At 39.7% G+C, this 24,185-nt stretch overlaps 2 protein-coding genes across 3 annotated transcripts; one reads left to right on the forward strand and one right to left on the reverse strand.

The window, feature by feature from the left end:
- Positions 1 to 117: 117 nt before the first annotated feature.
- On the reverse strand, positions 118 to 19,114 carry GFM2 (GTP dependent ribosome recycling factor mitochondrial 2). Of its 2 annotated transcripts, none has more exons than XM_056325544.1 (21): positions 18,996 to 19,114; positions 17,986 to 18,075; positions 17,338 to 17,422; positions 16,158 to 16,203; positions 15,660 to 15,757; positions 14,510 to 14,635; positions 14,035 to 14,123; positions 12,767 to 12,855; positions 12,476 to 12,536; positions 12,195 to 12,380; positions 9,153 to 9,233; positions 8,237 to 8,385; positions 7,579 to 7,719; positions 7,398 to 7,497; positions 6,052 to 6,241; positions 4,171 to 4,247; positions 3,546 to 3,684; positions 3,214 to 3,399; positions 1,957 to 2,072; positions 1,522 to 1,704; positions 118 to 1,057 (listed from the first exon to the last, which is right to left on the reverse strand). In XM_056325544.1, the coding sequence occupies exons 2-21, from the start codon at positions 18,046 to 18,048 to the stop codon at positions 929 to 931; spliced, it is 2,334 nt and encodes a 777-aa protein (XP_056181519.1). In that variant the 5' UTR covers positions 18,049 to 18,075; positions 18,996 to 19,114; the 3' UTR covers positions 118 to 928. The 2 variants fall into 2 exon arrangements, with proteins under 2 accessions (XP_056181519.1, XP_056181518.1); XM_056325543.1 differs by lacking the exon at positions 18,996 to 19,114 and adding an exon at positions 18,821 to 18,943.
- Positions 19,115 to 19,128: 14 nt separating this feature from the next.
- Positions 19,129 to 23,612, forward strand: NSA2 (NSA2 ribosome biogenesis factor). The gene is made up of 6 exons (XM_056325550.1): positions 19,129 to 19,260; positions 19,437 to 19,624; positions 20,656 to 20,806; positions 21,127 to 21,306; positions 22,485 to 22,677; positions 23,334 to 23,612. The coding sequence occupies exons 1-6, from the start codon at positions 19,258 to 19,260 to the stop codon at positions 23,399 to 23,401; spliced, it is 783 nt and encodes a 260-aa protein (XP_056181525.1). The 5' UTR covers positions 19,129 to 19,257; the 3' UTR covers positions 23,402 to 23,612.
- The last annotated feature ends 573 nt before the right edge of the window (positions 23,613 to 24,185 follow it).

The following is a 24,185-nucleotide window of genomic DNA, read 5'->3' on the forward strand; positions in this document are numbered from 1 at the left end:
GCTTTCATTAGAAAGAGGGATTCTACACTGTTAAGTCCTGAAACTTGATGCCATGGTTACTAATTCCAGTTTCCTTACACCTTCTAAAGCTGAGGAAAAATAAAGCTAAGACGCTACTTAAATAAAGAGCAAACTATTTTTTTATTTCCAAATATCTTGTAATTTTTCACTTCATTTGTCATTGTAGCACATAATCAGATAATTGCAAATCAGAACTGACTTGTAACACATAGCAATTCAGAAATGTTACAGGTTAAATAAAAAAAAAAGTCAAAAAAATCCTCCCTCAACATACTCCAAGGTGGTAGGTAGAACTCACCGTTCTGGGAGACTTCTACTTTTCTTCTGTCTTTTGCACAGACCTCAGGCAGAAGTTACACCCAGGCCTGAACTCTGGTACAAATTTGTTTCTAACAATACAGGAAGTAATACTTACAGTTGTACAGTTTAAAATGCTTATTAACCATATTCTTTTATTCAGAAAAAAAAAAATCAAGACAGACCACCACAACTGTAGTTACTTCATTTATAGACATAAACTTCACAAACTTTGGTTACTGAAGTAAGAAACAGTCCTAATGGCACATTAAGGTCCAATTAATGCTCATTTCTATGGAGAGGATTTGCATCACTTATAGATATTTACAATGATAAGGTAAGAATTTGCAAAGCAGCAAATTGTGGTTGCATCTCTGCTTCAGCTGCTTTGCAATTACAAGTTTGTGCCAGAAGAACAGTGTCTCTTAACCTTCCCTTGGACAGTTAAAAGCAGTCTGCTCATACAGCTGCTCATTCACAGCAGTAAATTCAGCATTTTGCCACAACCAGCTGGTCCCAGAAGAACACACTGGTGTACATAAGCAGGTTCCTGAAAATATTTAATAGGGAGGACAGAAAATACCGTCTTCGTTCTACAGAGTAAAGCAAATCACACCAAGCCCATCCTCCTCTGAAGAAGTGCGCTTTGCTCTTGGCTATTCAGGGCTTGGTAACTGGCAAGCTCCAAAGTGAAGGTTGCTGAGCCTGATGTTAGAGAACGCAAAACGGTTGAGTAGCCCTGGACAAAATGGACAACACAAGTCAATTTAGGATAAAGGGAAGCTAAGTTAGCACAGAAAGCTGCTTAGGTTGAGGGGGGAAGGGGAACATCAGAAGTATACTGCAACATAAAGATAAACACAGTAAGTTTGTTTTTATAATATTACTGTATTAAGAGTGCAATACATTTATCAGTCAGCCTAATAACATACTTTTTAAGCAACTACTCTCTGTAAAACCTGTTTTAATAGTGTTTACTACTCCTCTGACTTAACAGTTGAAAACATGCTCATTTAACAATGTGAATCAGGCACACACACTACTAGATTTGTGGGCACTTGCTTCAGGCCTTCAGTAATCAAAATACAATAAAAAACATACAACCATCCACAACAACAGGAAAATTGAACTGAAGCCTGATTATTTTTAAGAATATAAAAAAATATCAATTTGCATTTTACCATTAGTAAGATAATCACATACCATCATTTCTGCTAGTGGAACAGCAGCAACCACAACTCTGTTATCTTGACGACTCTGAATTTCCTGAATACTGCCTCTCCGCTGTGCAAGGTCAGCGAGTGCTACACTGAGATGATCTTCGCTTACTGTGATTTCTAGATTCATCAGAGGCTCCAGTACTTGTATACCAGCTTTTTTCAAAGCCTACATGGAAAGGAAGGATAGTTATGTTTACTCCCACACACACCTTTTTTTTTTTTGTTAGAAAATTGACATAAGTACTTGCATAACTCAAGCTAACACTGCCTCTCAAATTCTCTACTTCCAAAAGCTATGAAGTCCCCAGCGAGGGCATTACACTGTCAGACTAGAACAACTTCCAGATATCGATAACACACGTATTTTCCCAGTAGTGTAGCATGCTACTGTGTTCAGCATCTTACAGTTTCACTGTACCTTTTGCATGCAGCGGGAGACACAGGCTGATAACATGGTGTGGGACGTGTCAGGATGCACTGTCAGCGACTGCACTGTCACATCTATATCCTGCACTGGGAATCCAAGCAAAGGTCCTAGGAAAAAAAAAAGAAAGAGATAAAGTTCCCTAGTATGCACATTCATACCACCGTTCGCAAAAATGAAGTTATTTTTTAATACATTGCAGTATGTAAAACTTGTCTATTGAAACCAAAGCTCATCTGAAACAGTGAAAGCTTTTGTTTAACAAGAAGCCAGAATATCTTGTATTTTCCTTTTAAACACAATGTTACCACACAAAACCTGATACTAACCCACTACCAGAACTGCAGGGTTAACTATTCCACAAGGGATGAACCACATCTAGTGTCCCGGGTAGGTTATCTCCCTCCAACGCAGGACTTTCAGCCAGACCAAAAACTGTATTAGATCAGATGGGACACCTGAACCACATCTGAGGAAAAACACATCCTATATGGCTAGAATTTTTATTTATTTATTTAAAGCATTTAGTGGCATGAATTTTAGGCTGGAGACAGCATCATTCTGAAGTTTCTTCAAGGAGCATGGATAAAACACACAGTCAACACTCACTCCACAGCCAGAGACAAGAGATGCCTTCAAACTTAACAAAGCAACATGGAAAAAACACCTCATGCTTCTTCTAGAGTAATTCTCATTTATCAGTCCATTACCTGTTAATTTTGTTGTAAGGGCAAAATTTTTCTTTGGCCACAAGTTATTAAATATTTTTAATCACTTTAAATTCTCTAGAAATCCCACACTTTGCAGTTAGGTAAGGCTTTTTATTGTCTACTTTAATGGATTTAACGTATTTGAAAATAAAAACGTCAGTGACTCTAACAGAAGTGGTATGCACATGTTGGCTTCCCAATCCATTTCTCTTACATCACCGCAGTTTACATGATGTCATCAAGCAAACGCCTCATCTCTTATACTAGATTAAAAAGCAAACCAAAAGAACCCCAAGCTCACTGTTGAATGAGAAGAAAACCTTAAAACCAAAGGCATGCTGACTTCCATTCCTGGCACAGAGAAAGGAGCATTTGGCAAATTTGTAGTTAAGGAAATTTTAGAATTTTCCTTTGCATCTAATGTTAATATGTACTATCTTCTAGTTTTCAAGCTGCCCAGGAGTTTTTCCTCCTAGAAACATACTAAATTGCTTTTTACAGAAATGTTAGACCAGTATAGCTGTCGTAACACTTTCTTTACCTTGAATGCATGAATTCATGACTCCATTTTCTATAGCTCCTTGGAGTTCTTTGGGTAGTACTTCAATGACACTTGCAGCATACTTGATGACAGGTTTTGTCATTGCTTTCTCCCCCAACCTGGGCCTCACCTCTAACTCAGCAGTTACAAAGTGTCGTTTATCTCCTACTGTTTTGTCCAATGTATCTGCAGAGGGAAAAAAAAGGCAAAACAACCATCTGTGAAAAAAACTTACTCGTAAAATTCATCTGAAAAGTTCCTCATAAGATCCTTTAAAGTAAATCAAGCTACAAAACCAGAAACAAGATGTTTTTTCCATTCACCCATTTTACCTGTAGCTTGGGCAGCATTTAGGATGGTTTCTCTGTATGCTATCTGAAGAGGTCCCAAATAAGTCTCAATTCCATATTCACGTTTGATTCGGTCATGAATGATCTCTATGTGTAGTTCTCCCATGCCACAAAGAATAGTCTAGTAAGAAGAGAGTTAAGAGAGAAAAGGAAAAACATGCAAAACTCAGGTTTTAACACAAACTGTTTAAACAAGGACTTTCATGCTCTTAATAGTCTCTTAGAAATATTTCAAATTTTAAGGAGCCTAGACTGCTTTAGGTCACCTGACATAAACACCACAGAAATGAGAGGGTAATTACCAGTACAGAGACCACTATAAAAAAATGTCATCTTACATTATCTTTAAGACTGATTCAAACTTTTTTAAATACAGAACTGTCAAAAACATGCAGAGCACAGGATGATTGCCTCTACTTGTAAAGCACAAGTGCACAAGACTCTATTTTAGTTTGATACACAGAACTTTGTACGTATATGACACAAACATTTAGAGTCCTTTTAATGTAAGAAAAGCTCAGTATACAAATGAACTAACTGAAAGGTGGTCTTGACAGTTTTAAAATAAAGCTTGGTTATAAGGTGAGCAGTGGAAGATTCATCTTACTTGTCCTGTGTCAGGATCTATCTTCACTTTTAAACTTGGATCTTCACGCTGAAGGCAGCTCAATGCGTTATCCAAGTCTGCACGTAAGTATCAAACAAGAGAATTCAGTAACCTGAGGATCACAAGGAATGTCTAAACATCACTTTCCTCATAAGGTCAGATTCTCAGAAGGAATCAAAAGGGCCTCAGAGAAGCACAGATTTTGGCAAAGTCAACTCAAATCACAAGCAACTTGCATCTTCAATTCTCAAAAAAAAATACCGCATGCTACAGAGCGCTTTAACTTACTAAAAATATTATTTTCAGAGTGATATTTTGTAGTTGTATGAAGACAGAACATAACCAATAAATGCTTCAAGTCAGTAAAAAGTAGTAAGAAAAATTTTCAACTAACTCTTGTATGACTTGCTTAAATATTTGATTACTCCAACATGTGTCCTGGTTTCAGCTGGGATAGACTTCTTCTCAGTAGCTGGGACAATGCTCTGTTTTGAATTTAGTATGAGAATACTGTCAGTAACACACTGATGTTTTAATAGCTTCTAAGCAGTTTACCCTAAGTCAGGGACTTTTCAGAACTGACCTGAACTAGCCAAAGGGATATTCCATACCATAGAATGTCATCCTCAATATATAAACTGGGGGAGTTGGCCAGGGGCTGCCAATCGCTGCTCAGGGACTGGCTGGGCACCGGTCAGCAGGCGGTGAGCAATTGTATTGTGCATCACTTGTCTGCCTTGGGTTTTCTTTCTCTCTTTTTGTTGCCTTTCTTTCATTATTTATTATTATTAAATTGTTTTACTTGAATTATTAAACCGTTCTTATCTCAACCCATGGGTTTTACCTTTTCTTTCTGATTCTCCTCCCCATCCCACTGTGGGTGAGCAGAGTGAGCAAGCAGCTGTTTTGTACTTAGTTGCCAGCTGGGGTCAAACCATGACACATGAAAAGGTTCAAATGCAAATTATTTTTTGTGATTCCCCATTATCTTAACTGCTGAGGAAAGGAGGTACAGAATGATAAACTCACAGCTGAGGCTGCATTTATCTTACACTCTTCGGCGAAAAACCCACCCAGACACCACGCCCACCCCCCCAAAACTAAACATCCAGATTCCCCCAGAACAGGAACACCTTACAACCCAGTGCCTCAGCCTGCAGACATGTTGCTCCAAATCCGCATTCTACCTTGTTCCATTCCATCATCTACACTGGTACTTATCACTCCTCCTCTTCACACTCAACCAAGCTCAGTTTTGTTGGAATGATGATAGAGAGTTTGAAGTATGTATTTCCAAAAAGAGTCAAATAACCAAGTTCTCTGGTACAGATTCTTGGGAAAGGCAGTAAGATTACAAGTCACGCTGCACAGGTGAACCATAACCAGACACACAGAAGTCTTGGTAAGTGAAGACTTCTACACCATAAAGTAAAACTGTGAGTGCCAACTGAAAAAAAAACCAAACCCAAAACCACATTTCAAGGTTATTTGCACTCGGAACACTATGTACAGCACACCAGCGAGTCTGCAACAAAACTAGGCATGACAGGAGGAAACGGAAGTGCCTCCATCTCTTCTCTAAAAATGAGGAACTACTACTTTTTTAGATTCAAAAATTAGAAAAAGTTCTAGTACTAGTACTGCTTGACATAGTAATAGCAAATAATATTGACAACCACAACCTAAAATGTATCTTCTTTGCAAAACGCCAAAAAGGCCCTTAGTAGATCACTGATTGATAAGATTTGTGCAAGTCACTCATGTCAACCAGGTGTGTATGGATTGGGGACAAGCATTGTTCCTTACACATGAGAACATGGTAATGCTTGAATACCTCTTTTGCAAATACGTTAATCATATTCTTCAGTAGTTACGTTGTACCTTGTTGTTTGGCCACTGAAGGAGGTTCAATTGTGCAGAAGAAGACTGGGTCAGGGATCTCAACACCTGCCAGCAGAAGGCTCTCTATGTCACTGCTAGACCTCTTCTCTCCCCCAGCATCCCTTCCAGCTTGGCGTGCTGCAGCTGCTGCTGAAGCCTTTGACGACACTATGGTATCTCCAGTGGCACTCTATAGATCAACACCCAGTGACCCAGGAGACACAGAAGAGAGGATGGTATATGGAAGAAAAATCCCCAAACCAAATAGAAAAACCCAGAACCACAAACCCTGGCCATTTCTCTTCCTCAAAACCACTTGTGCTAAACTCCTTAGTTATAAATAAATAATTATATAAAAAATAAATATACTAATACATGTAAATATATAAATAAAATAAATAATAATAATTAAAATATTTATTAAAAAAGTAAAAAAGCCACCTACTGTAACTTCTCTCTTCAAATAACTAAAATTACCTGAAAAGAGGAAAACCTGCGCTCAGATTTAAAATAACATTTCTTTGTCCAGTTCACTGCATTTTAAATCTTAACTTACCAGTCAAGATATAAAGCCACAAAGAACGGTATTGGTAAATGAAAATTTATGTTTATGCATGCCAAAGTTGTTTACATTTTAGAAAATCTATGCAAATGAGATTATGCAGCCTGCTCACACAATAAAACACCGAAGGAGCAAACTAAAAGAAGCAAGCATGAAATGAACTTATTTGAACTGAATTAAACTGTTGCTTTCAGGTAACTTATTTGGAATATCACTGTCCTTTCCCACAGGAGGTGTCTCCATGCCACTGCATTGTATTTTAAGTGTTACAATATTGATAGAAGCTCAGAACCCTACTGAAATACACCTTCAGTTTTCAGTTCTTTCCACATAATCAGCACTACATCTCCCACATCAATTACTGACATTTGTACATTGTAGTACCTCATTTTAGAGGGAAGTACACGTACATGTACTTCAAATAAAGCAAGTTTACATATATATTACAATAATCAAAACCACATCTGAGATACAATACCATAGAAGTAGCAAACACACTAGTTGAACAAGCTCCCTTTCAAGTTGCACCAGGGGAGGTTTAGATTGGATATTAGCAAAAAGTTCTTCACCGAAGGGGTTGTCAAGCATTGGAACAGGCTGCCCAGGAAAGTGGCTGAGTCACCATCCCTGGAGGTATTTCAAAGACATGTAGATGTGGTGCTTAGGGACATGGTTTAGTGGAGAACTTGGCAGCCCTGGGTAAACAGTTGGACTTGATGACCTTAAAGGTCTTTTCCAACCTAAATGATTCTATGATTCTTACAGAATTAGTATTTTGCATTACCTGTTTTAACCCAACAGCAAGGGCAATGTTGCCAGGCATTAGTGATGGTATTTCAACCTGCTGATCAGCAAAAGGCAGCAGCAGCCGGCTCATTCTCTCCCTGAAAAAGAAATTCTTGTATTAATCGGGACTTTAACAGACATTCCAATGCTACACTAAACCACACCCCTAACTTACTCACGTGCAATTTTTGTTAATGTTATATACAGCTGACTGAGGTTTTAGTGAACCTGAGTAAATCCGAATGAAAACTAGTGGTCCACGGCATTTATCATGGAGAACTTTAAACGCTAGGGCACACAGGTCATCCTTGTACCACTGTCTGCAAAATAAAAAGTACAACAAAAAGCATTCTTGTATGATTAGTCCACTCAAACTTACATTTACCTAAATTTCCGCTCATTTAAGAAGTGATATGTTTGTTATTGTAATATTAATAGAGACAGATTTTTAAAAATAATTCATACTAAAAAATATTAACCTAACCAGTTTCAGCTCCAGTAGGACATATAAGATATCATGTGACTCGTCCAATACTAAAGATGATCCCTAAACCCCAATTTTGTAAAATGGCAATATCCTCAGATTAAAAATAGATTTTAGAAAACTAATATGCAACTTCGACAACTGGAGATAAATGCATACAATTCCAGTAGCACTGACCAAAGCAGGTTCAGTAGTCCAAGTGTATTTTCATGTTCACACATCTCTATTGGTATTTAATACCTAAAACCAGTAAACATCTTTAAAGATGTGAATGCTTTGTTAATATTTTTCATTTTCTCCTTTTATGCTTTCCAACTTATTTTTCCTGACCCTCCTTTTCTCCCTGTACTTACAGAAAGTCATATGAACGCTCATTAGGTGCAGGCAAGTACATAGTAACAGCATCCAGTAATGGCTGCACTCCTTTGTTCTTCAGTGCACTACCACAGAGTACAGGTACTGCTTTCTGAGCTAGCGTGACTCTGCGGATAGCAGACTGTAACTGCAAAAAGGAATTATCTTCTGTTAACATGTGAACTACAATTTGGCCTTAAATTGCATTGCAGCGATCAGATATTGCTAACAAATCCCCAAAAGTTAAAAAGTACATTTACAACTGTAACTTCACTCATTCAAACTGCTTTCACTGCTTTTCATGAGCTCCAAACCATAAATCCAAATGTTTAGATGCTAAATCACTGCTTTTAAGATTTCTAAACATTTCATGCAGATCTGCACCTGTTCTTGTTTTTCTGACAGTCCTTTTAATTCAGAATGTTGTATCTCCCCATTTTCAACATGCAGTGCCTGAAGATCCAACCAATTCATAGCAGTTGAGATGCTACTTCTGTTAAGAAGAATCAGCAGCTTGTACACAAACTGCACTAAGTCTATCTGGAAATTTCATTCACCTTTCCATAAACTCTTCTGCAGCAGCCTAACTTAAAAAACCCCCAAACAACAAAACAAAAAACAACAAACCACCAACCACCTTCCTGAACAAAGGTACCCTACTTTTACTCATGCCTAGCATGTCTGAGAATCATAGTTAGCCCATTATCACATAAAATTCATACTAAAGCTTGAATATACTTTGTCCTAAATTCACAGTACTGTAAATTCACTACAAAAGCTAGTGTGATTTTTTTAAAATAAAAAAATACACATCCGCAAAATCATCATCTGCATGTGCCAAAAGGAAGAAAAATGCAGCCCTGAGAATAAGAACTTGCAAGAACTTGTTTATAAATAATGAAATTTAAAAAATACCTTGTCAGCTGGTATTAAGTCTAAATTTTCACTATATTCTCCTAGAACCAGTTCAGCAAATTCATCATCCAGATCTGCAACCTTCAACAGAATAGTTCTTTATTATTTGGCATATGGCAGTTTCACAGACAAGTCACAAATCTTAATTATTTAGGATATATAGCTAAACAGAGCAGGAACAAAGCCTTTAAAGACATCAGATCATAAACCCATACCATGGAAAATTATGGAAATGAAGGTTTCAAGGAAGGATGGGGGACAGGGGCAGGAAACAAATCAACTTATAAAGCTGCTGTCAGGTAAAACATCAGTGGGAGAGCTTGTACTTCTCCTCGAGACTGAAAAAACCTGCAGTCATACAGTGACAGCCATGAAGGGTATAACTGAGTGTATTTCAGATGTGCAAACAAGGCGAAGTCTAAAGTATGCAGCAAGTAATCTTTATGAAACAACAAATATAGAGCTGGAAAAACCAGACAAGCCTTCAGGGCATTTTGACCTTCTTCACGTCAAAGGCTTGTAGGTCCAAGAGCTGATCTGGTTTTCGAGCTGTACCACTTAGCTTGACAAATAACTATTCTTTAAACCTCGTTTCATATACACTCTTGCACTGTCACAGACTCGGGACACCCTACGTGCAGCAAGGCATTTTGCCCCTCTAGTGGCTACAACAACCGACGACATGCCGAAATGAATTGCTGATAAAACAATTAGAAGTCTAATCAAGCTGATAGTTACAACATGAGAAAGGACAGCTTTCATTTATTTAAGTGAAAGCAAAGTGTTCAAGATGGCCAGTATTCGAACTACTAAATTTTACAGTGTTTCTGATAAGAAGTGTCCATAGTCTAGAAAGCATATAAGAAAATACTTCACAAACACAAGGTTATTTCAATTATCACACTACTGGTCCACCTCTTCCTGCTTCAGAAAAGGACCAGAAACCAAAGAAAAAAAAACCAACATTGTTCTTACAAACCCTTCTGTCTGACAATACATTTCTGAAGATAAATGGGAGTGTTACTACTCAGCCTCTTAAAACCAGGAAATTTTGAAAAAACATTGTTTATGGGTTTTACTTGAACTCAGAGCAATATAAAATGGATATCTGATTCTGATATTTTAAAGGAATCATAGTGTTATTCAAAGTTGTATGGAGGGCAGCCCTTTCAGCAAAATGGATTGATATCTGAGATAGACACAGTTGTTAACCTCCCACATTTTTGCTTATAAAATCATGCATTCAAATGTAATCACTACAACACTTTTAAGCTGTATATAAGCAAACTGAATGTAATAAGGAAAACTTTTTACTTGGAGAGAGGACTTGCTTAGTCTCTCAAGTATAACCAAATCTTCCAGTATCATCATGTCAATTACACAAAATAATGTGGGACCTTAAAATGCCAGTGAAGGGAGAAGAAAAACACTCAGGACAAACTATTTCAAATGTTCTGTACCTTTGAATGTACATCTGTACATTCAACAGGCAAATTATTATTTTACTTCCATTAATCCTTCCATTCTTCACCCCTTCTAAACTGTCAGCTGCGCAAAACCTGGTAGCAAGTAGGTCAAGTTTCTGTTATCTTTCCTAGTTTCAGTAGGACAATATATGCTAAACAAGTATTTATACCGTTCTTTCCTCATCTCTCCCATGGACTTTTTGGATGGATCTGGAACAAGATTTATGGTGTGATTCAGCTGCCTCTCACACAGTATTTAGTGCCACTTTGACCAGCCTGCAACACCCCATCCCGCTTCCAGCTGCCACTCCAGAAAGGTATGGATATCCTGCAGGTTCTGAGTCACATCTACCAGGCCTTGTGTGAGTGCCCCACATATCTTTTGACATCTAAAACAGTACAAGATGCCAAGTTAGCCAACTGACTGTGAAATTTAGCTTTCGTCAGTTCCCTATTCATAAAGCAGGGAGTATTTTCCATTTTACACATGTATTGTACAGCCAGGGAGTCCAATTCTCTATATTCAGCATATTTTGCCACCACATATTAGCATTTACAAGGTGCATTAAGTATCTGACAGATGGAAAGGAAGCGAAGAAAATCTGAAATGAGTTTGATAAGGACAAATGCATAATCTCACACCTAGGACAGAACAAATCCATGTGCTGATACAGAGTGGGGATCAACTGGCTAGCAAACAGCTCTGCAGAAGTCAGCCAGAGGGTCTTGCCGGACAAGTGAGCTTGAGTCAGCAGCATCCCCTTCCAGTGACGAAGGCTAACTGCACACTGGGCTGCACCAGGAACAGTATAGGCCAGGGAGCCTCAAACTTTTTAAACAGGCGGCTGCTTGGTTTCCCCCCCCCCAACCCCCAGCGGAGTGGGGGGGGCAGGGGGGGTCTGTAAATACCGGGGGCCAGACTGAGGACCCTGGGGGGCCGTATCTGGCCTGCGGGCCGTAGTTTGAGGACCGCTGGTATAGCCAGTGGACTGGGGCAAGTGGTTAGTACCCTCTACTCTGCACTTGTGAAGCTGCATCTAAAACACTGCTTCTACGCTCCCCAGTACAAGAGAGACTGACAAAGTGCAGGAAGTCCAACTGAAAACCACTGAGATGGCTGGAGTGCAGCTGGAGGGCCAGAGAGACAGGCCTGTAACTCAGACAGGCTATGGCAGGATGTAAATCCATCTCTTACTACTTGAAATGGGGTGGTGGTGGGCCTGCCTCAGGGACAACAGAGAGTGCCAGATTCTTCTCAGAGGTACACAAGGAAAGACAAAGTACCACTGCTGCAGGTTGCAACCCGGTAAATTCCCTTTGAACAAAAAGAAGTATGTTTCGCTACAAAGATAATCAAGCACTGGGACAGGCTGCCTAGACAGATTGTAACCATCAACCTTAAAGACTTGAAAACTCAAGGGAACAAGGCCTGAGCAACCTGACCTAATGCTGAAGTCAGCTCTGCTTTGAGCAGGTCACTGCACCAGACACCTCCAGAGGTCCCTTTCAGAGGTCCCCTTTTTACAGTTCTAAAAAACAGTGTTAAATATATTATATATTTACTTTAGAACTTTACTTGTTCTATTAAGGTATTTCTGGCATCATGGACTTCTTGGAATAGGTTGGGATCATCAGCCTTCAGCAGCAACTTTCGCTCAAAATTTTTTCCATCATCCAAATCAGAAGTAGATTTCCAAACTATTTGTTCCTTAGTCACAACATCAACCAGTCCTCTGAAGGTCTTGGCTTCCCCAATGGGCAACTGCAAACAGAGTGCTGATTTTAGATAGCTCCAAAAAATGACGAAAGGAATTCCATTCAAAAGAAAGCAAATAAACATTTAATTTCTAGGCTTACCTGTAAAAGCAAAGGTTTCGTCTTCAACTTTTGTTCGATACTTTCAACAGCATATGTAAAACTATATACAAAAAACAGATACTAAGTTACAAAAACTTAATGGCATAATAGGTTTACCATTCCTTATTTACTGCAAAAATTACTCCTACAATTACACAAAAATACACATATGCATAACCAAAGATGTATATAATAAGTATTAACATAACTGGCTTGTCTACACTCAACAGCAAAACTTATTAGATACATTCCATTACAAAGTTTTTATTAATGATTACAATAACAAAATACCTTGCCCTGGTTTTGTCCATCTTGTTCAAAAAGCAAATTCGTGGTATCTGATGTTTGTCCGCTTGTCTCCACACTGTCAGAGTTTGGGCCTAAGGCAAAAGACAAAATGGAAACACTAGTGCCAACAGCTGAACTATACAGTCCCCAATACCGCTGAGGTACTGGGTTCAGAGGACAGAAAGGAACTGTGCTGGGTGTGTTGTGACAATCCCATCGTGAACTTCACATGCAGCTTTGTCTCATCTTACATCTCACCTGCCATCATTCCTCCTCCTTCACTAAGGGCAGACAGGTATACGGTCAAAGGAACACGGGAGAGAAACTAAGCATTACAGGGGATATATACAGAAAAAACTCAGTCATGTAGAGACCTCAGACTTTATTGACAAGCTACTTAAGTGTACCAGGCAAGCATTTCTGTGGCTACATGTACAACTCTAAAAACTACTGTGGTTTTGCTAGTAATCTGTGTACTGCTGAGCCACTTATGATATGCATTGTTATTTGAAAGTTAAAACAGGTACATATGAAAATCAGTTCCGATTCAGAAACAGTCTCTTATCAACATATGGAAATAATGCAAGAATTTCCTACACAGTTTTAGCAAAAACACAAGCAGATCTAGTTGTTTTGTTCTTGGGTGTGGTGGGCTGTTACTCAGTTCAGGTTCAGGTTTATATATGACGGCACCTGAATTCTAAGTTAAATAATGTGACTCACACTGATCAAGCATTCTCTCATGCCTCATCTAGGAAAAAGGGATGTCCCATAGAACACCACGATTTCACAACATGTAACTTTTCTACAGGATTGAACATTAAACCATCCCATGCTACGAAGTCAAATTCCACCTTTTCTGCACTATGCCCCAAAGAGCATGTTAAATAGGCTGTTGGGGAGGGAGAAATTCTGGCTCAAATTTACTCATTTTCTACATGAAATCTGAAAATGAGAAATGAACAGATATTTCTTTCCATTGGTACAGGTAGCCAGAGGCATTCAGCTTAATCAATGTGTATAAAGGACAGCAACAAAACAAAAAAACACCAGACTTTAATGGGAATCCCACCTATTTGCCCCTTATTACCACGGATATCCCTGTACAGTACAGAACTTGGAATTAAATGCTCAGCTTCTTGAAGCTGAATTTTGATCAAAGCATCAAAAGAGATAATACTGAGCAACATCTCTGTGCTATCATTATTATTATTTTGGTCTGATTTAAGTCATTACACACAAAAAAATAAATATCTACCAGTTATTTTTACCTCAACACCAGCTGAAGCATCAAACACCGCTACTGCTCCATCCAGGACTCTCAAGCAACGCTCAACTTCCACTGTAAAGTCCACATGACCTAAAAAACAATCTTCCTTTTACACCATCATAATTCAAACAGGCAACATTAACAGTTTTACATTTTTAAGTTTTACATTACAATTTTTTTTTAAATCATGTCAAAACAGCCCTGTCTTTACCTGCAGAGAAATAACACCCATCAGTCCTTTAAACACAGAAGACTGTTACACTGCAATCCCAGAGCTGAGAGCAATTTAGTGTGGAAATGTCTGAGTTCACTTTAAACAAACTAGATTAGGCACCAGAAAACAAAGCTGAACAGAGCTCAGTATAGGCCTTTTCACTGATGCAATTAAACCAATTAAATATTGCGCTACGACATTCTACGACATCCCACCTCATCTACTCTCCTCTAATAATATGAGTACTGCTAAAGTGTAGTACCTGGGGTGTCAATCAGATTGATTCTGTAGTCCTTCCAGTCAAATGTAACAGCAGCAGACTGAATGGTAATACCACGTTCTCGCTCTTGTACCATAAAATCTGTCACTGTGTCCCCATCATCAACATCTGTGAACAGGAGGCAGGACTACAGTTACGTACCTAAATTATTCAAAAGCTGAAATTGTCTTGGAATACAGACACTGAGAGAGATTTGGAAACACTGTCCCTTTTATATAAGCTATGAAACTAGTCTTTTTCAGAAAATTGTAATGTCAGCCAATTTACCCAGGCTCCCTTTCCAGGGAACAGATGCTCTGTAAGTCAAAGACAAGCAATTCTAACAACATTTTTGTTGTTCTTAATCATAACTAACACCACAAGAAACTTAAAAACCAAAGCAAAGACCAAAATCACGAACAAACTACAGTTTTAAATAACATGGCTCCACTTACTGTATCAACGTGACTGACATTTTAAAATTTAGTAATTAAAAGGTAATTAAGTTAAAACTAAACTGAAGTCAAAAAACCCCCCAAACAATTAAGATGTTGAGTTTTACTTCTGTTTTTTCTTATTTTCATTAAAAAGAGAAGCAGTTACAAATTTTTAAACAAGCAGGCCACCAAGTTCAACCACTCCACAAGCCTAACATCATCTACCATTCTCATACACAGTAGAGAACAGGAAATTAAATTCAAAAGTCAAGAAGTAGCACAAGCGGAGGCTGCTGTGACCCCTTCAACCTTGACGAAGTTTGTGAGAGTTGTCGAATCAAGGAATTCTTCATGTGCTATGGCTTTCAAAAGAATGGTGACTTTTTGTTAATCTGGTTTCTTTACAGGTTAGGAAAGAACTGAAGGAACAGCTTTACCAGAAAGGCCAATAAGTAGCAACGAAAACATGGAGATACTCTAATTAAGTGTTAAACAAAACATAATGCACTGAAACTAAAAGAAATATATGAACCTATGACCTCTCAAAATACAAATGCCTTAGAACATAATGGAACGTGCATTAAAATGAAATTTTACAGAGCACAACTTTGGAACAGCTGGCTTTACGCTAAGTGTAGCAACCTCTAACTGCGATGCATGTTACTGCATACTATTAAATCTCTCAAAGCTACTGAAATACAAAAAATACTCCTAACCTCCAAGTGTTCTTATGTATCCAGAATAATACAGCATTCTCTCTGTTGTCGTAGTTTTCCCTGCATCAATGTGGGCCATAATGCCAATGTTTCGGATTCTGCATGAAGTGAAAACATTGCTTTTACTGCGATTTTTTTTTATTCATTGATACTGTTATTTGTATAAACAATTACTACTGACTGAGAATAGCATACCAGATGAATAACATTTTCCCTCTGTTGCATATACAGTATACCTTCTGATACTGAAGCACATTAGTATTGAAATTGTGAAGTCTTGAAGTTTTGATGAGGTAAACAAGAGACAGTCCAAGACTTCTCTGACACCAAAACTCTTACATATTGAAATGTCAGAAGGCTAAAAGTAAGGAAGTACTAATTTTAATTTAGAACATGCACATGACCTATGCACATAATGGGCACGCAACCCCTGACTTTTTATCACATCAGTTCCTTTGACTGCCAGTTACATCCAAAAAATAAGCTAGCATGACATACCTGGATATATGAGGATTAATGACAGAATGTAGAGACTTAATATCTCCTGGAGACAAACAAAACAAAACAACACAACAATCTGTAAGACTGATCCAAATGTAGAAATTATAGATTTTAACAAAACTAAATATATTTCAGACAATTACAGAAAAAAAACGATTTAGAACCACAACTCATGACAATCTGTAATTTTTAACACCTCAGATATGTACATCTACAGATATGTACACGTTCATTTTCAATAAATTTCACTCTCTCTCAGATAAAGATAAATTCTCCAGAACAGCTGTAATTTATAAACAATAGGGAAAAGCCAACACAGAAAAGCATCAGCAGCACAGCAAAATCTTACTGTGCAGGAGCAATAACAAAACATGCCACAGTTCAAGACAATTCTGATGATGACTTTCACCTGAACCAGCTATTAGGTAACAAATTTCAAAAGTCATTTCTTCTTTAAACACTGAAGCTAAGACAGCATAACTCTCAGGGACAAAATGCAAACTGACCTAAGTTAAGAAAACATGGTACTGAGGAGTTTTAAATGCGTATTTTCCTGAAAGATATTTCCTTTCTCATACCCTGTTTAGTTGTAAAATAAGCTGCCAAGCTAAATTTTTATGAAACTAACCATAATTCAGTAAGCCCTGGCAACGCCCCCAGAGAAGGTATCGCTTCCCTTGGCTGACTGGTGTCTCAGCCACTCCTGCAACTGGAGCAAGAGAAGGTTCCAGAAGTCCTGGAACTAAGGCCAATAAATAGGGGCATGTGCAAGCCTCTGGGGTGCTCTCCACACTGAACACCCCTGTTGGCAGGTCTGGGGCTGGATCCAGGACTGGTGATCTCCCTCCCTCTTTAGCTCTAGCTTCTGAGTCACTCTCCCCTGCCTGCAGGTGGGATGTGACAATTCTAGCACGCTTCACAACTCACCTGACTTCTTATACATCTGTATCTTTTCTTTCTCTTATTTTCTAAAGGCTTTATACCATACATCTACTGAGAAAAGAGCAGCAATACGAAACACCTCTTTCCAGTCCCTGAACCTTTTAACTGTTCTGTTTGTGCTTCAGACACCAAATTCTATAAATAATGACCAAAAGATAAACAATAAAACACAATTTAGAAAGTATTCTCACTCATTTTTAGAGTAATCTTTACTATTACAAAAATAAACTTATACCTGGTGGAGAACTGTACTTTCTTAGACTGCAGTCTTGCCATGTTACGCTTACGAGTCTCATTTTTGTCTTGCTGAAACACACACGCTTAAAAGGAAAAAAAACACAAACCCATACAGAATACTTATCACTATAAATAATTACTTCGTAGCTACATTTTTGCCAGCTGTAAAAAACTAAACTGAAAAAAATATCTACGGGAACGGATACTGTTGTTGGGTATTTATATAAGCTCAAAATACCAGCAATTTGGAAACAAGAAGCATGAAGTTGGTAGCACCGTGGTTTAAATCAAGTCCAATCCCAATGTTATTTGGGAAGTCCAGTAAAAATCTGTGATGGCACCAAAACATGCTGTCAGTAGCCAAAATATTTTAAATAAGTCCAGTGATTTGTGTCAATAATATAACTTTAACAATGACAAGTGTTAGGTAATTAGAATCGCAGAACACTAAAAAAGGTTTACAGAAAAATTACAAATCCAACTTTCAAATTCTGACTATGTGAAGTCCAGTTCCAACATGAAATTATATCTTCAGTTCAGATTACTGAATTGTAAACCAAAACCAACAAAAGTGTGTTTACTCTGAGTAACCAAACTACTTCTTTTGCTCACAGTGGCAGTATCAAAATTTGAGGAAAGAGTTTACCTCATTGCACAGACTTGATGACTTGAATGCGTTCACCGAAAATTTCCTCACAAACCTCAACATTCTGACTCCTGTACCTAAATCTGTTCCCTGCCAAGACAGGTAAGGAAACATTGTACAAAACATTTACATGGAAGTAATATAGCTACCGGTCATAAACAAGTCATGAAACTTTGCTATTTTTCAAGTTAGATCAGGTTACTATTCTTCACATTGCTGCTTTGCAGGTTAAATCGGTGTCAGATCTGTAAAAAATGTTATTAAGCCCTAAAAATGCCGCTTAATGCATGCCCACAAACACTAAATATATTTCTCAAAGAAATCTGTGAACAATAAAGCTGCAAATTCACCATCGGAGTTTACACTCGCGCTCAGATGAGCTCCAGGGTATCGATTACCAATCACTGGAGCATAAACAGGTCTCCCGATTTTGGAGGAGGAAAGGGGGCAGGGAGAAGCACGTATTTGGGATAGAAACAACACAAAATATTAAATACTATGCGCTTTCAAGCGCTGCCAAAACCACTGCGACACAGAGGCCAAGTGCGAAAGTTTCAGGAATAATCCTAGCCGGCTGCGCTTTTTTTACGGAGGCGATGTCCAGCTCTAGCGACCTTACGCTCCGCGGCAGTTTCGCGGCGAAGGAAGGCGCCTGCGTGCAGGCCGCGCTCCGGCCCCCGCCGCCGCGCCGAGCGGGCGGGAGCGGCGCCCTCACGCTGCCCCTGACGAGCCGACGAGCCCCGCCGCCGCCTCGGCGGCCGCTCCGCAAACCGGCGCTGCCCTCCCTGCCGTGCTGCGAGCCGCCGGCACGTTACACCGCCGGCGCCCGCGTTACCTTCTGCCTCCGGATGAAGAGTTTTAACGCGACCACGCTTGGGCGGTCGCTTTGGGCCCAGACCGGGCGCCGGCCGCGACGGCCACCATGCCGCCGGAAGGCGCGCTCCTTTTTCCCTTCCCCCCCAGCCCCCGCACCTAGCCGCCCTCCCCCCGTTCCGCCTTCCCGCCCCCACCTGACAGACCCAGGCGGCAAGACAAGACCCTCTCCTTCGATCTTTCCCCCTGCGTTTTTCCGCTCTTCGCGGCCCCGCCAAGTCGGAACAGCCGCCCTTGGGGGACGCGGACCGTCGCCCCCTCGCCGGCAGGAAACAAAGTGCCGCGGGGGAGCGTTTCCAGCCGGGGCCGCTTCTCGGGCGGCCCGCCCTTTTCGCCGAGGAGGAGGCGGCTGCGTGGAGGCGTCGGTGGAGCGTGGGGAGACGCCGCGGGGCCTCCGCCATGGTAAGGGCCGGGGTGGCGGGGTGGCATGGGGGCGGTGGCGGACGGGGAAGGGGGTGAAGGCGGCCGAGGGGGCCCCGCGGTCGGGCTGCGGCCCCCGTCGGGCCCCTACCGTGTGTCCCAGCGGCGCCGGGCCTCGGCCGCTGCTGCCCGCTCACCGCGCTGCCTTGTGCCCTCAGCCGCAGAACGAGTACATCGAGCTCCACCGCAAGCGCTATGGGTACCGCCTGGACTACCACGAGAAGAGGAGGAAGAAGGAGGGACGCGAGGCTCACGAGCGGTCCCGGAAAGCCAAGAAGATGATCGGGCTGAAGGCCAAGCTCTACCACAAACAGCGGCATGCTGAGAAGATACAGATGAAGAAGACGTGAGTACCCGCCGCTTCTGTGGCGCCGTCCAGTCATCCTGACAGCTGAAGGATGAGATGAGACGTTTCAAAGAGCTACTCATTACTTGGAAAAGTTCTGCTTCTAAACAGCACTCGGGTTGTAGGAGGGTGTGGGTTTTACCTCAGCGAAGACATTTCTGATTTCCTCAGTGGATAATTCTGCTCCTAAAAGGCATCCATAAGATAATGCATTAATTAGCAATAGCAGTGACTAATGTAGTTATGACACAAACATGAATGCATTTACTTAGGTCTTTTACATCAACTGATGTATTAGTGTAGCAGGAGGCAGCAGGCATTCTCACAACAGTGTTAATAGGAACAGTACAGTAACGTATGCAGTATTTGGGCAGAACATGAAGCTTGTATTCCAGGATAATTGCAGCATAGGTAAACAAAAGCATTTTTCTGAAAATCTCTTGTTCAGAAACTGAAATCAAAGCTGTTAATGGTATTCTCTTTTATCCACCGTGGTGTTCTTGTTGTTTTCCAAGTGTAGATAGTTATTTTCCTCTGCTACTTGTTAAAGTATTTGGCTTGTTAAACAGACCTACAAACTAGTTATTTCCCCCTAAATAGCCTCAAAATTAACAAAACACAACCTCTTTTATGCACATGTGTTCCTGGTATTTGTACATGCTGCCATCAAATCGTGGAAGAGTAGTAGTTTGTTTTTTGTCAGAGGAAAATTTCTATCTCTCAAAGTGCTTGGCTACTTGTTTTAAGTCATTCAGAAATCCTTGAAAGTTGCATGTCTTGTGTTCTTGCCTTGTTGTGAATTGGCAAGCTTTTATGCGCTGTGCAGCCTGTCAGTTGTTACATTAAGTGAAACTACTAGTTTACCTTGAAAATTATTTAGGATTATTCCTCAAATATAAGCATGTACTTGTTTACAAATATTTCTTAAAAGAAAACTTTGAGCAGACATGAGCTAAGTTAAAATACATAAACACGAACATTTCTTTTTTTTTTTCCCCCCTGCTTTTAATACTGGTTTTCTTTCCTTGTAGCATTAAAATGCATGAAAAGAGAAACACAAAGAAAAAGAATGATGAAAAAACACCTAAAGGAGCTGTACCAGCATACCTGCTGGACAGAGAAGGCCAGTCCCGGGCTAAGGTTCTCTCTAACATGATCAAGCAGAAAAGAAAAGAAAAAGCCGTAAGTAATTGTATTAAAATTCAGATACTTACAATTACTTGTGACAGTGACCACTTTGTGTTGCTGATGCTCAGGTGTCTTATAGCCTAAGTAAAACCTGAATCCTTGAGTAACTGAGTAATCTAGGACAAAGTAAGCAGATGCAATATCTTGATTTTCATAACTTGTAATTGCTAGTTAAAATAAGTAGCTATGAGTTATATAAAAAGTATGTTTACCACTACACTCTACATAAATTTTACTTTATGTTTTGGTTGTCCCCTTTCATTCAGCAATGCAGCATGTAAGATTACTGACTTTTTTTTCCTCACCTCTTCCAGGGGAAATGGGAGGTTCCTGTGCCAAAGGTCCGTGCACAAGGAGAAACAGAAGTTTTAAAAGTGATACGTACAGGAAAGAGAAAGAAGAAGGCCTGGAAGAGAATGGTTACAAAAGTTTGTTTTGTTGGAGATGGCTTTACGAGGAAGCCTCCTAAATACGAGCGATTCATTCGACCAATGGTAATGTTCTCCAGCCTTGAAGAATATTGAAGTAACGATTATTTTTACTTACTACTTTGAGTTTCTGTGGTGAGGAAACTTTCTTCTGTGATAATGCACTTGATTACTACTGATGCAGAACATTCCTTTTAGTTCCCTTGCAGAAACCTAAACTTCTAATAACTTGAGGGTGGGGAGATGCCCCTGCAGTCACAGTCTCTGTTGAAATCTCTGCTCTTACACCCATAACTGAGATGGTGCCAGTAAGTTAGAGCTACGAGTTGTCTAATTAGCATGGGAATGTCTCTAGCAAAAGCACTTCGAATAGGTTTTAAAGTTGGAGGCTTCTGTTTCAAGCTACTGTGATTCTGTAAGCTGCAGAAGCCAACTTTGTTGTAGGAACTCATGAACTCCCTCCTCCTGGCCTGTTAAATAAGCTTGCAGCACAGTTCAGACCGTAGGCAAGGGGAGTGCTGTGCTGTGTTCTTACACAGCTGCAGGAACAGTGCCTGAACTCTAGCAGCCTGGCAGTGCACAGGAGATAAAACTAGATTCACTAAGACTGTGTAATTTTTCTGTGAATAGCTGTTCCTGTTTCCTCACAGGAATCAACAGAATCACTACGCAGGCTGTGTGTTGGATCGTACTTCATTACTAGTTCAACTAGTTCAATTACTAGGTCTTACACAGAAGCCTTGGATAGATTTTTATTGACACAGAGAAGTTTATGGTACTTGATGGTAAAGTACCCTTTATGAAGCACAGGTCATTAGATGGAAGGTGCTGTAAGAGATGGGTATTTAATATTTCACAATATGTGAAGTGTTTTTCTGTTTTACAAGAAAAAAGGAAAAATTCATAGTCTTAAAAACTAGTAGCACTGTTAAATGTGTTACCATAAATGTCTTATTTCTTCATGAAACAGAAGCCATCTGAGGTAACAAGTATTCTTGTACAAGTATTAAGAATTGACGTCCTGAATATATGCGTGGAAAGCTTTATCTTGCCACTAAACAGGTTTTTAAGCAAACCTGGCATTATATAGTAGGCATTCAGTATTCAGTATTCGAAGTTGTTTCATTTTTCCCAGTGTCTCAAAACATCTAAAGCTGAGGACATAATGCTTAAAGTGTTAAACTAGATTAGTCATGAGGGCTTAAAGCAAATATTAACTCATTCTGTCACTCCTTATACAACAGGGCTTACGTTTCAAGAAGGCGCATGTGACACATCCTGAACTTAAAGCTACATTTTGCCTACCTATCCTTGGTGTAAAGAAGAATCCTTCTTCTCCTTTGTACACAACACTGGGTGTAATTACCAAGGGTACTGTCATTGAAGTGAACGTGAGTGAGCTTGGCCTTGTGACACAAGGGGGCAAAGTCATCTGGGGTAAGTAGTTAAGCTAGCTGCTTTTAAAAGTTTTCAGTCTTCATTGCCTGAGGTATTGTTAAGACAACATCCTATAGTCATAATTGATCCATTGTTAAATGTTAGGTTTGGGCTGTAGCAGAAGCAACTACTGGGCAACTCTAAAAATGCAAGTTTTCCGTGTTAATCTTAGGCTTTCTGTTTACACTTTCAAAATCAAATTAGGTGAAGTTCAGAACAAAGATTCAGTTTGTTTGCCTGTGTCTCAGATTAAGCAATGCTACAAGTCTAAAGACCTATCCACGTGAACAATTAACAACTGTATTATGTTTTTAGTGGAAGTTCTGTGTAGAAGCTTCTTTGTAGGATTAGGCTGACTTCTTTTAACAGAGGGGTTGACATAGACAATAGCAGGACCTCTGATGTTATTTTTTTGTTCACCCAGAACTCTAAATGGTCCATTTATAAAAAGCAACCTGCAAAAAGTTATTTTGAGAACTTAAGTTTTGCAGCTCAGCAGAAGATAGATACAGATTTCAAAATGCATTTCAATTTTGGAACAGGAATTCCCTACACTTAAGAGACTTGTGGATTGAACTTGCAAACATAGAAAAATCTAATTAATTATATGAACTACTTCAAGCTTTTGTAGACATTTAATTCCCTTTTCTCTCTAGGGAAATATGCACAAGTAACAAACAATCCAGAAAATGATGGCTGTATTAATGCAGTTCTACTTGTTTAAGTTGTGTTTGATACTAAGCATTGGACGTGGGCTCCTGCAAAATCAGTGGTTTCAACAAGTTTGCAAGATCTCCGGAACTGTCAACCATTCAAGACCATTGACCCCAGGGGCTGGTGAGGAACTTAAACATGCCAGAAGTGACTGCTCAGGTTTTAATATGTATTATGTTTGCTCAGCTGAACAATGTCCAAATAAAGTGTTTCAGTTTTCATGTTTTGCTGATGTGGTATGGATTTGATTAAAATTTGTTTTTTTCACAGTGTTTTCACAGTAGTTTTTTGGCTTAGATATATTGTGTAAAAGCTTAATTCAGCTCACACTCCTACTGATGGGAGATACAGCCACTGTTTCCCGTGATGGCTGCTGTAACAGCTAAAGGTGCAGAAGAACATGCTAACTCGGGAGCTGGAAGAATGCAGCTAGAATCTTACTGCAGACTGACAACAGAAATTAAGCACTCAGTTTGATACTTGCCTCTGTAGAAGCATGGACGTGAGAACGTATTAGGAGCATGGGGCTGCAGGATGGGAAGATAACTAGGAGGGCAGCTATTCTCTTCAACCCCGTCATCCTGCCTTACCTCATGTCTTTCTCCCCTTTGCTTCCATGACTGCATTAATGGAAAGAATAAGGACTGGAGAGTGTAGCACTGTAGTCCCAGCAAGAAAAGAACAGTTTCAGAAGTTTACATTGGGGTTTAAGATGTGAAATTTGAGAATAGTGTGATAGGCCTGATACTACAACTACTTGTAGATATTTTGGTGACTTTAAGAAACATTCAAGA

This window comes from Falco biarmicus, chromosome Z, assembly GCF_023638135.1.
Source record: "Falco biarmicus isolate bFalBia1 chromosome Z, bFalBia1.pri, whole genome shotgun sequence".
NCBI lineage: Eukaryota > Metazoa > Chordata > Aves > Falconiformes > Falconidae > Falco > Falco biarmicus.

Coding starts and splice junctions, on each gene's coding strand:
- GFM2 (XM_056325544.1), bottom strand. CDS start 18,048: ATGTTGAGGTTTGTGAGGAAATTTTCGGTGAACGCATTCAAGTCATCA. Junction 9,234..12,194: donor GAAATACCTTAATAGAACAA/GTAAAGTTCTAA, acceptor ATTCTGTTGAAG/GTTGCAGATCTGGATGATGA. Junction 7,498..7,578: donor AACATTAACAAAAATTGCAC/GTGAGTAAGTTA, acceptor TTTCTTTTTCAG/GGAGAGAATGAGCCGGCTGC.
- NSA2 (XM_056325550.1), top strand. Junction 19,625..20,655: donor AAGATACAGATGAAGAAGAC/GTGAGTACCCGC, acceptor CTTTCCTTGTAG/CATTAAAATGCATGAAAAGA. Junction 22,678..23,333: donor AGGGGGCAAAGTCATCTGGG/GTAAGTAGTTAA, acceptor TTTTCTCTCTAG/GGAAATATGCACAAGTAACA.